The 13128-nt window shown below is 34.4% G+C and overlaps 1 protein-coding gene across 1 annotated transcript in view; it reads left to right on the top strand.

Moving 5' to 3' along the window:
- The window catches only part of ninaC (STKc_myosinIII_N_like and MYSc_Myo21 domain-containing protein ninaC), a 386065-nt gene that overhangs the window by 147539 nt on the left and 225398 nt on the right, over positions 1–13128 (top strand). Inside the window, exon 12 of the mRNA XM_089097735.1 lies at positions 6656–6960. Within this exon, the coding sequence (XP_088953861.1) occupies positions 6656–6960 (305 nt within the window). The remainder of the gene's footprint in view (positions 1–6655; positions 6961–13128) is intronic.

The raw sequence follows: 13128 nt of genomic DNA, 5'->3' as shown, positions 1-13128 counted from the left end.
ATCCATGAATTTATCTTAATGAAAAAGGGGTATTTCCTTAAAAGCTATTAATATGTCTTAAATTTGCATCGAATATCAGCTCACCCAGGGGGGGAGGGGCTGGTGTCAAATGAGTGAAATACCATGGCAGTGTGGAGTGTTTTGCGGGGCATCATGATAGGCTTGGGTTGCAGAAACTTGAATCACGAGATTTAAAACCATAATTTTTATTAGAAAATGCCGGAAGAAAGTCTCGTTATGGTTGGGGGGGGGGGTGTCATGTAATGTCATTGTGGATTTAACTACAGCTTAACAGTTACGGTGGGGACATTAAGGAATTTTTCCCATGGAAGAGATGAAAATATAACTGGTACTCAAAGAAATGGGTATCTTCCTTAGCAGTTCTTAATATGTCTTAAATTGCATCTAATATCAACCTTATCCCTCCAAACCCATGTCTCATATTATTCCCCCCCTCCCCTAACCTCCAGGGTTGCAGGCTAGAAGCCCCGGGTTTCTATAATAGATGGTTCCTTTTGTATATATGATAATAATGCGGCTTATTTATCCATCATTTTTCACTGTGTTTTTTAGCTGTCTTTTTTATGCTTTATTGCTTGTCAATTTGTTTTTATTTTCATTGTCTATGTGCTTAAGATTTACTGTTTGGGATCCGTATCTCATATCTAGGTGTTTACGTAATTTAAACACGCATTTCCCCCTTCATTGCTAAAAATACCTTGAGAACAAATGTGCCCCGGAAATATATGTTTTCCGAGTGTGTGCCAAATTTGACAGTAAACACGCCGTTCTAACGACTGCCAAAAAATGGGGAATCTTCTTGTTTCTAATAGATTATTTTTAGAATATGGTTTAAGATAAAAAATATTGGCAAAGGTTTCATGGACGACTTGCTTGGGGCCTTGTACGCTTAAAAGGGAATGACCTTTTGAGTCCTGGTGGGGTCAAGAACTCTAAAAAAAAATGAAAGATGTTTTGAGCGAAAAATGAAACGCCAAAAAAGAAATTGTCTTGAGGCTTTTGGGCGAAAAATGTCAAAATTGTATTATCTGGCAGTGGTGGATGCGCAATCATTACATGACCTTACATAAAGTTTGTGCCGCCAATAAGTTAATGAAGGAATAAATGCTTTGGGCGTTTCGGGCGAAAAAAAGTACCACAGGACACTGTTGCACAATAATTACGTAAGGTTTGAGCTATAAACGGGGATTCCCCCATGGGTTCCTGTCGCAAAGTACATATCTGTCCGTTTGAAAACGAGGTAAGTCGTATGACGTCACTGGGGTCCAGAGGGGTGTGTCACGGAGTCCTGGCAACTTTGTTCCCTTTAATAGAATCGGTAACCACATTGCGTAGTTGTGACGGCTTGAGGGGTTGGTACCACTTATCTGACCCTTTAAAGGCAAGGGTGTGTCGCGTGGTGTAACGTGCGCTTGAAACGGGGTGTGTACCGTGACGTCAGAGGACTGTCACAGAAAAACAAAGGGGACTTGTCACAGAAAAACACCAGACCTAACCGAAGCATTGAACTCTTGCCAACAATGGGAATCAGGCCAAGGGTGGAAATCTTGCCTGGCAAAAAGGTATACTGAGAAAAGGGGCGTGTCACATGACGTCAGAGGGCTCCGGTAGAAATATATTGTTATTTTCCCTATGGCTGCCATGACGTCAGAGGGCATGCTGTAGTAATTCACCTTACCTAGCCATTGAACTCTTGCCAAGGGCGGGAATGTCACCTAGAAACAAGTGACCGCATTGTATAGGTGTTTTGCGTGACGGTGTTCGGTGTTTCGGCTCCGTTCGAAATCCAATGCTATTTTCCAGTGCGTTTAAAACCCTATGTTAATTTCCCCATCTGTGCGTTTGAAATCCAATGCTATTTTCCCTGCGTTCATTTTCCTATGCTACAAGTTAAAAAAAAAGTGTCCGGATTGGGATTCGAAGGCGTTGGGATGCGTTTTAACCTTTTATGGCCTCACTACTCAGAGAAAACTGAAAACGAGCCGTATAGTAATAAAAAAGGTAAAGATGTACTAAAGAAAAATGACTTGTTTTAGTAGATACTTGAATTATGCAGGCTTCTCTTACTTTTGACCACATTTTTAAAGAAACTAAATTTCACCTGGGCGGGGGGGGGTTAACCGGGGTTTGGAGAAAAACTTAGGTTTGGGTTGGGAAGTTGCCCCCTCTACTCGTATTAAATTACGCCCCTGATCCCAGCCGCCTGCCACTTAGTGGTCGGAGTAGTGTAGGCATGTGGTCCTGGAACCACTCAAAGTTATATGTTCAAAAAAGGATTACTATTTTTATACTTACTTACTCAGATTATTTACTTGACAATTCCACTGTAATATTCTCTCTATACATAAGATTCTGTATCTAAAGAGGAAGAAAAACAAATGAAAACAGTTCTGTAGGAGAATTCAGGTAATTTTTCCCAAAATTTTTTAAATGAAAACAAACTTAGTTTATAATACCATATATCGTACCTACACAAGAAAAGATCTTGTTTTGAAATTTCCACTCATTTCTGAGTAATGAGTGGCTTTTTATTTAGGGATAAGTCAAATAAATCCCTAAGCCTAAAGGCACATTTCTGTTGAGCCAGCAAAAATTTTCGGTAAGTATGTCGATACACAATCCTGTTCGCTCAGTTAACCTTTTGTGTCGTAGATACTCGCCTGGAATTACTTTCTTAAGTGCTACTAAATATAATGTTTCAAAACAAAGAATTAAAGATCTATTTCTGTTTTTTATTTTTTTTTTTTGTACAAAAAGAAACAACACTATGTTTTGATTTTTTTGTTTTTTTTCACTCTAAACTTATTTTTTACTTCAATAAATGCATGGTTTCTTAGTTCAGTTCCTTAATAAGGGTTGAGGTGTCTTTCTCACCTAGATTGGAGGTGATTAGAAATTATATACAACAATAAGTTTTCAACTTAAACTAAGGACCAAAATTAAAACTTAAAACGAACAGAAATTATTTCGTATAAATAAAGGAGGTCACAGCATCATCTTTTATAAATTAAATTTTAGTAAAAAACAAGCAAATTTATTTAAAAAAACAAATTTTTTCCTAGGGAAGTAAAGAGTGAAGTTGAAACTTGAAAAGAGCAAAAGTTATTACTTCGTAGCTTATCTAATAATAGATAAGCTTATCTATATATATATATATATATATATATATATATATATATATATATATATATATATATATATATATATATATATATATATATATATATATATATATATATATATATATATATATATATATATATATATATATATATATATATATATATATATATATATATATATATATATATATATATATATATATATATATATATATATATATATATATATATATATATATATATATATATATATATATATATATATATATATATATATATATATATATATATATATATATATATATATATATATATATATATATATATATATATATATATATATATATATATATATATATATATACCACGGAATCAAATGGGGAGGAAAACGTCTCCTGGACTTAGATTACGGAAGATTTAAGCATCCTAGAGGAAAGTGTGACCAAAATGAATGAACTTTTAGAGGTTTTGCGAGTTCAAGGTGCTAGAACAGGTTTGAAAATTAATGTTAAGAAGACTAAGTCACTAAGGCTAGGAATAAATGGTGATGAAAAGGTGATGGCAGTAGTCAAATATGGCTCTGAAGCATGGGCGCTTCGAAAAGCGGATGAAGATTCACTATATGTTTTCCAGAGAAATTGCTTAAGGATTGTTCTGGGTACCCGGCTGACTGACCATATTTCAAAAAATAGGCTGTACGAAAAATGTGGTTCAATACCGCTCTCTCGGGCTATAATGAAAGAAAGGTTGAGATGGCTAGGGACCGTTGTGCGGATGAAGGAAGACAGATTGCCGAAGATTGTTCTTTTCGGCCAACCGTCTAGGGCTAAACAGAAATCAGGTCGTTCTCGTCTAGGGTGGGTGGATGTCAAAAAGAAAGATTTAAAGGAAATGAGAACTTCGTGGGAGGGTGTAAAAAGGAAGGTTTTGAATAGATTGAGATGGAAGAGGAGCATGCGTAGCTGTTGTAGCCTCAGGCGGCTTGGTTCTGCGGTAAGTTGTTAGTAGTAGTATATATATATATATATATATATATATATATATATATATATATATATATATATATATATATATATATATATATATATATATATATATATATATATATATATATATATATATATATATATATATATATATATATATATATATATATATATATATATATATATATATATATATATATATATATATATATATATATATATATATATATATATATATATATATATATATATATATATATATATATATATATATATATATATATATATATATATATATATATATATATATATATATATATATATATATATATATATATATATATATATATATATATATATATTATTTTTTTTCCTCTCCATTTTTATGAAGCAAATGCTTTACATGTTAAGAGTTTAAATTTTTAATGTTATGTCATCTGTTTCATAATCTCCCTCCTACAGGCTATGGAGCCTTTGTGGGGATTTGTAGATTGTTGTCTAATTATTTTACTGTTATATGGAAAATAAATCTATCTATCTATCTATGTATCTATTGACTTTTGACTTATAACAAAAGGACTAGAATTCTCAATTTCTGATCGAATGAACATCCTTCGAAGCTTCTATGACCATTAGGTGGTGGAGGGGATGAGAAAGGGGCATCCCCCTTTCTCATCCCGAAATCGAATGAACATCCTACGAAGTTTCTACGACCATAAGGTGGTGGAGGGGATGAGAAAGGGGCAGCCCCCCTCCTATAAGAAATAAATTCTGCTCGTTTTGGGGTTTCATGTTACTCTTTAATTTCATAATAACAGCGTAGACCGGAAATTTTCGCAGAACCTAAGAGAGATTAAATATCACTTTCACATTTTTGATGCGTTTTTTTAAGTTTTTTATCCCGTCCCCCCAAAACATTAGCCTCCCAAACAGAAGTCCTGAATACATTTGTTGGGATTATAAATCAATTTCTACCCCTACCCTCCTATAAAAAAAAATTCTGCTCGTTTTGGGGTTTCATGTTACTCTTTAATTTCATAATAACAGCGTAGACCGGAAATTTTCGCAGAACTTAAGAGAGATTAAATATCAATTTCATATTTTTGATGCTTTTTTTTAAAGTTTTTTATCCCCTCTCCCAAAACATTAGCCCCCAAAACAGAAGTCCTGAATACAGTTGTGGGGATTGTAAATCAAATTCTACCCCTACCCTACCCTTGTTTCTTTCTTAGAACTAATTCTATAGTTATCTTAAGGGTTAATGAGAGTTGGGGTGTTTTAGCATTAAAATGCACCCTTTGAGGCATCTCCCTCCCTCTCTAAATAGCCAAAATGTTTTTAAGGTCTAAACAAGGTGAATTCTCTGTTGTTTTATAATTTCAAACATTTGCATATATCCTAAGGGTTTTAAACCTCTAAAATGGGGTTTTGGGTTTGTAGCTAGGGTGGGGGGGAGGTTAACTAAAACGGTGCATTTTAATACCGAAACATCCCGACTTTCATTGAGCCTTTGAATAATACAGAATTAGTTCTAAGAGTGAGACGAGGGGAGGGTGGAAGTAGAAATTGATATATAATCCCGTGGACCGTATCTAGGACTTTTGCTTGGGGGGTTATTTTTTTCGGGGGGGGGGGGGATCAAAAATGTGAAATCAATATTTAATCCATTCTGATTTCGGTGAATATTTCTCGTCTACACTCTTATTATGAAAGTGAAGAGTATTATTAAACTCCAAATTGAGCAGATTTATTCCCTTCCTCATCCCCAGCTCCATTTTGTGGTCGCAGAAACTTCGAAGAATGCTCATTCTATCAGAAATTGAGAAGTTAAAAGTGATTGGAGACCAAACAGCCCCGGGGGTGGATATTGTCCTCAGGGGGAGGGTTTTATCTGGGGGTGGGTATTTTCTGGGGTGGGTATTTTCCTTGGAGTATTTTCCAGAAGGGTATTTTCCAGGGGTCATTTTCTATGGGGGTTATTCTTCGTGGAGGGGGGGTATTTTCAAGGAGAAAGGAGCAAACACCGGCTTCCGGGTAGATAGTCTTTTTCACAACTAATTATATAAGCGAGGCGTCCTAAAACGCCTCTAACTAGAGTCACTATCATTTAATTCAAATATTAACACTGTATAGGCTAAATAAAAAAACGTTTCGTCAAAAAGACTAGAAAATTAAAAATGAAATAAAAAGAGAAAGTTAAAAAGGAACATCGATTACTTTTTTTGACTTTTATTGAGCAAACAATCTATTAAAAATCCATCGGAACTTTTAATTTTTCTTGTGTAATTAGCATCAGCAGTTTTTTTCGACTGCTTTTTCAGGATGAACGCAGTCAAGGGGGATTCTTAAAACTGCTTAGCTTCCGATGGCCAAATTTTTACTGTATTATAAGGTGTCGCTGTCTATTTTCTGGTAGTATCTTTGTGAACTAATTGTTTAAAATTAATTAAGTTAACCTTAAAATCAAAGCTAAAAAGCTGCTGGTCAGTTTGAATTCTGAAAGGCTAATATATTTTTCTTTTTCAGGAACAACAGTAACTTCCACATCTTTTACTATTTCTATTTTGGCCTAGCAAAGACCAGGAGGCTAGATAAATATTTCCTTGAAGCAGAAAAGGATTATAATTACCTTCCAACTACCAAATGTGCTGATGCTGATAAATGTGCTGAGAGTTTCATTGAATTTGAGACGCATTGGAAACACTTTGATTTCAGTAAAGACGAAACAGATTTCATTTATAAGACAATTGCAGCGATTCTTTTGTTGGGGGAAGTTGATTTTGACAATGGGGCTATTAAAAATGATGGTAGCATAGAAGTTCTTGGAAATGGTAAGCACAATTCAACTGGTGGCGTCTTTTCACGGCCATGTTTGGGGGAGGGATCAAAAATGCACTTTTTATAATCGAGGGGAGGGCAAATGATTTGTTATTCTCTCAATTTGTTTAGTGAAAATGCCAAAAAAGTAATTTGCAAAAGAAAATACAAAAAAAGTACTTTTCAAAGTCTGTGGAGGAAATTTGGGGGATAGATATACCCTGCCTTCCCCTGCAGTGAGGCCATTGCAAAAGTCACTGATTCTGTTCTTGGGATAACTCAAAAACACAAATTTAATCTGTGAATCAATTATCTACGATTTTGATTTAGTCAATGTTGTGCAATTTTATTTTAGGCTGTTGTTCTAACATTTTTTTTTGACATTCTAATCTTTTCCTATTTTCTTGGGGGTAGAAAGGATGGTTTTGCACTAAGTATTCACTTAGTATTATTTTTATAGTTGTGCCTAATTATTTTTTCTATCTTATTGTCTAAGAAATAATATGATTATAAAAAAAAAAAAAATTCGATTTATTTGAATCTTAATTTTTCCACCCTTTTCCTTCAAATTTGGCTCTTTTTAATGGACTTTGCCCCTCAGTTCTTTTTGGGCACTTCTAGAAAAGCACCTATGACGATGAACAATAGAAGTCGTCCTTTCTCTGGAGGACTGAAATATTTAGAAGGCATTGCACTTTATAATATTCAAATTCTTACTCTTTACATAACCTTTACATTCTTACACTCTTTAACCTTTATACTCTTGCACTATTTTTTAAAATTTATTCATTAGGAGACTTTCTTCTGGCTTATTTCCCGAAAATTTTCCGTTCAGCCTTTTCTTAAGGTTCTTTGTTTTCTTTTTTGGCATTTCATTTATTTAGTCTTGGTATTTGTCGTGTCTGATCATTAAAAAAACCTTTTGTTTTTACTCGAAAAACAAAACAGGACTTTTATGTCTGTTTGTTGATACTTTTATTTGGTGTTATCTTACATTATGTGTTGTTTTGTACTAATAGAAATGGTAAAAACCACCTGAAAGAAGCAGAAAGTTTGTTTCTCAAAAAGCAAGAATTGAATCCAATTTTGCAGTCATGTGAACATAAGCATGTAAAAATAAAATCTTTACAGTTTTGATAGCTTGAGCCAAAATTAATGTCAAAAAGTAACTGATAAAATAATAAATCCTAATAAAGTTAAGAAAGCCAGACTCAAGGGGGGTAATAAATATAATAATAAATCCCCAGGTTAAGAAGCTTACACAAGAATAAGGGTGAGTATATCTCAACTTTTCTTAATTCATTTTCAAGACAATTGGATTACTGAAAATCATGCTTTCTTTTGCTAAGGCCATTGAAATTTCAACCGGGCATTAGTTTCATACAATGATGAATATACTTGATTCAGTCTCCCAAGTGAAAACATCTTTTTTGGATTTCTTGAACTTTAAATTGACCTGAACTTAACCTAGATTATTGATATTCATTAATTCATTGCTTGAGCTTGAATTTAATTCAATGAATTAATTTGGAATAAGGATTAAGTTTGAAATAAATTACAGTAAATTAAATTGCGCGAAGGAGGGTGCTTTGTGAAATGAAATGAATTTTGGCGCGATGCGCGGTGATAGATTGTGAGTGTTTATGAACTGTTTTTTTTTTTGGATATAATATAACCGAGGAGAACACCCTCCGTAAGCAGATATTTTATCTGGTAATAGTTTTACTCAGGCGAAGGCGTGGTAGTGGCTTGGGTTAGCCCCCTTGTATTTCCTTAGCGCATAGTACCAAGTCAATATTCATATGTTATTATTACTAATTGATAAATATCTGCCGTGACTTCTGAAAAGTTGTACAAGACAGGGTGCAAAGTTTGCAAAAAGAGCCTCAGCCTCGCAACCAGAGGAACAGTTATTTGCAACACATCTGCTGGGGGTTGTGGTCGCCTCTGCCATAACCTCTGTGAAATTCTTCAGAGTATTGAGAAAGACAGTATTATAATATATCAATGCTCTGACTGCTGCGAGAAATTTGCTGATAAACCTGCTTCACCGCAGATCCCGCCTCCTTCAGAGACTCTTGTTTATTCACCCGTTTTAAGTTTTTTCCGGCACTGTCTACAGTCAGGAATTTCGTCCGCCTCCTGTATATCTTCGTGTACAAACTTCTATTCTAATGATCATCTTGATCAAGCTAGAAGCCTCCTAACATCTCTAATAAATCCCAAGTATAAACTCCTTGCACTTTGCAGCCCATCTGCTAAGCAAAGCCTGTCAAAGGATATTTTAGACATTCTTATTTCTGAGGATGCTACCCCTCGCTTGCCAAACTTGAAATTCGTCATGACTGCAAGTGATGCGATACTTACGATAGATACGGATCAATATGCTCGCTTTAGCCGTGCCATTCAAACCTGGGACCGGCATCTTTTTAGCATAATTGATAAACTTGATTACGTCACAAGTAAGGTAGCAGAGACTCCTGCTTTGGTGAAAGAGTGTTGTGACGGAGTACAGAGCGAGGTTTTGAGCTGTATAAATAAAGAAAACTCAATGATAAATCCTGGCCTCCGCTGAATAACGAGTCAGAAACAGTGGGTCTTGTAGTAGATTCACCACCACAAGATTGTGATGATCCCTTAAAGCGTGAAGCTTTTCTGAAATCCTTGGATGGAGCTGATGGTAGAGTGCGGATTTCACTTTCTAAGGAATCAGGATCCCAGCAACAGAAATGGGTCATTCATACGAATAGACAAAACGCCAAAAACTTGAAAGCCTGTTTGAATGAAAAGGTCGGTAAAATTGAGGTTCGCAAATCGAGAATTGTCGGTTTATTATCACGAGTGGACTTCCCGATCAATCCAGAGAGTGTGTCTGCTTCTAATCAAAGTATCGAAGAGATACAGCGCATCGGTGTTTCGAAATCCTATCGTGTATACTTCCGTTCGTTGACGGCTAAGTCTCATTATTTGCGTCATGGGATTCACATTGGCTAAGAACATTTCCGGTTTACTGATTATAAGTTTTTACCGCGAATGCGCTACAAATGCGGGTCGCTAGAGCATATATCGTCAGGCTGCTCTAGCGTGGAACGTTGTCTCAAGTGCTTTGGTAGTGGACACTCTCATTCTAGGAACAACCCTTGCCAGAATGAACATTGTTGCTTCCATTGTGGATCTCATGAGCATACTGGATTTAGCTATCGCTGCAAACAGTTAACCGAAAAAGTTGCAAAGAATAAAAAATGATTAGTGCAAAGATTATATATCTGAATGGTTTTGGTGATAAACAACATGTATTGCAGTCTATGCTGCGCGATCTGGATATTTTGTGTCTGCAAGAGCATCATCTTCAGGACCACTCTACTAGTCTTCTTTCGAGCCTGTCGCAGCAGTTTAAGTGTTTTATATCTCCAGCTACACCTACAGGTGGACGCCCATCAGGAGGCGTTTGCATTTTTATTCGAGAGAATATTCCAGTTTCAGTGTTTGCCGTTAATCGTTATTTTGTTGCTGTTCGAATCCCAGGGATTATTGTTTTTTCGTGCTAATTACCAACAAATTATCATACTATTGATTCGGATTATGATTTCAATTTTTCATGTTTAGAATTATCGCGATTTGTGGCGAAAGTTCCATCAGATTTCCAGTGGCTTATTTGCGGGGATTTTAACTTCAACATTGCTATCTCTGATGTCTGCTCCTCCGCTCTTTTATCTTTGTTTTCGGTTTTTACAATAGTTTCAAAAGATGCGGATTTTACGTATGTCCATAATTCTGGTTCTTGCTCTAATCTAGACCATGTGCTGGTTTCAAATGCAGCGTTATTACCACAGCCTGTTCATGTTGGGTTGGATATGCCTATTAGTGACCATTTTTACCTTTCTTTTCATTTAAATATTCAAATCCCATCTTTTAAAATTATCCATCGTTCTAGTCAAATTGTAAATAAAATGATCTGGGATCTGGAAAAAATGTGCAAATATCATGAAGAATCAGATGCACTTTTAGCTAAAATAATTGTAAATTATTCTAAGGATGTTGATCAAATTGATATTGATTTAGTTTAAAAGTCGGGGCTAATAAAGCATTTACGACTGATTCTTTCCGTCGTGGATCTCGTGTTTTAGGTTGGAACCTTAACCCGATTTTAAAGCAAAGCCAAAAGAATGCATCTCAAGGTTGTTACCTTTGGAATTGCGCAGGAAAACCACGATCTGGACCATTTTATGATGGTATGAAATTAACTAAACGCGTTTTTCGGGCTGAGTTGCGTTTGCATAGTGAATTTATAAAAGATGAAATTGGTTCAATGATTACTAGTGGTAGGACTTCGCTTTGGAGTTTGGTTAATTCTAGACATCGTAATAATAATTGTTCACCAGATTCTTGCGTTAGATTTTGCGGCGGCGTATGATTCAATTATCCATTCTTGGGCTATGACTGCGCTTCTGAAGAATAATGTCCCACTACCAGTAGTTTTGGTTTTAAAAAAGTGGTATGGCTTCTCTCGTATTCGTAATAAGTGGAATGATCTGTTTAGTGATTATAATGTTAAGTTATATAGGGGGCTGAGATAAGGAAGCATTATTTCTTCTTTGATTTTCAATTTAAATGTTTCGGGGCTATTTGATCAAATTCAGTTGACTTTTATTTATGGTAAAGGTTATGTTCTGTCGTGGATTGCTTACGCAGATGATTTACTCCTTTTGAGTCGATCGCTTCAGTTACTTCAATAAAATGTAGATTTTTTAGCAATGGTTAAGTTCCTTTGCCGCTTTTCTAAATCTGAATCAAATACTTTTTTAATGAATGCATATAAAATAAAAAAACCTGTTGATGTTTTGGAGAAAAAGCAAAGGAAATTTTTATCCAAATTAAATGTTTTTTCTCATAATTTATATAGAGCTGCGCACGAAGCTTAATTTATTTTACTTGATTTAATTTTTGAATGAAGCGTTAATTTGTGAAGTGTTAATTAATTATCTATTGAATGAAGTGTTCATTTGTGTGGTAATTTTGATTGAAGGCCTTTGCGTACTTGTTGTTATATACTTTAAAATAATTTTATGGCCTGTTGAATAGCGGTTATTATTTATTTTTTTTTTTTTACTCTTCGTATTCGGAGGAAATAAAAAGTTTGAATTGAATTGAATTGAATATACAAAGAAATCGTCGTACTTTAGCGCTATAGGCGCTATTTGCCTTATTTACGTTTTTCCTCAAAAATTAAAATATTTATTACCATAATCCAATAATTAAGACAAACCACTACACCAGGTTAATTAAGACTAGATATAATTAAGTTAATAATTAATAATTATTTTAATAATTTGACTAGTTAATAATTAAGACTAGACAAAACAAATAACTTGGACGAAATTAAGTCACAAATAAAGCGAAGTTTTGATAATTCGAAAATAAAAAATATAGCTTTTAACAGAACTCAACTTAACCTTATCTTATCAGGAAAAAGTATCTGTTAGGTGAGTACAAAGTGAATTCAACATATAAATATGTGCCCTAATATTAAAAAAAAGCCAAGAGCGATTTTAAAACTTCCGGGAAGTAGAAAAGAGCTTAGATCAATCTACCCATACCCAAATGAGTACTTCCACCCTTGAAAAAGTGGTCTCTTTATGCTAGGGCTTCTCTTTTTTCTATTGGGAGCGTTTTGGGTCTCCCAAGTTTATAAAAAAAATTACGATTCCCCCATTTTCTTATTAATTAAAAAACTAAATTTTTCAAGCAAAATTAAACAGCCATTTTAATTTCTATAAAGAGCAAAAATAAATTCATAGAATAATTAAAATTCAAAACGAAACAGAAATCACTAGGAATAAGTAAATGAATTCCAAACGAGCGGAAAATAAATGAATAAAAAACATCAGACATAAAGATAACAAGCAGTACTATGGATACGGAAGTAGTAAGGCCATAGGCACTTAAAACCCTACCCGCAAACCTATGCCTGAGGCAGCGGGTAGGTTTTCAAGTAATTGGGTTACCAGGGTCATTTGCAAAGAGGTACCATTTCTATAGAAGCTATAGTAATTTGAAATATCATCTGGAATTTGCTTGAAGCTATATACTTTGCGTGCGCGCCCGTACCAAACAGGTTGGGTATAATCTGTTCTTGTTCAAGTTTTTTCTGACACAATTAACTGAATTTCTATTTCATGATA

The sequence above is a fragment of the Artemia sp. Qi Xiang Cuo genome, chromosome 12 (assembly GCF_049724085.1).
Source record: "Artemia sp. Qi Xiang Cuo chromosome 12, ASM4972408v1, whole genome shotgun sequence".
In the NCBI taxonomy this organism is placed as follows: Eukaryota; Metazoa; Arthropoda; class Branchiopoda; order Anostraca; family Artemiidae; genus Artemia; species Artemia sp. Qi Xiang Cuo.
The sequence above is the reverse complement of the archived record's forward strand: the minus strand, read 5'-3'. Positions and strand labels throughout refer to the sequence as shown.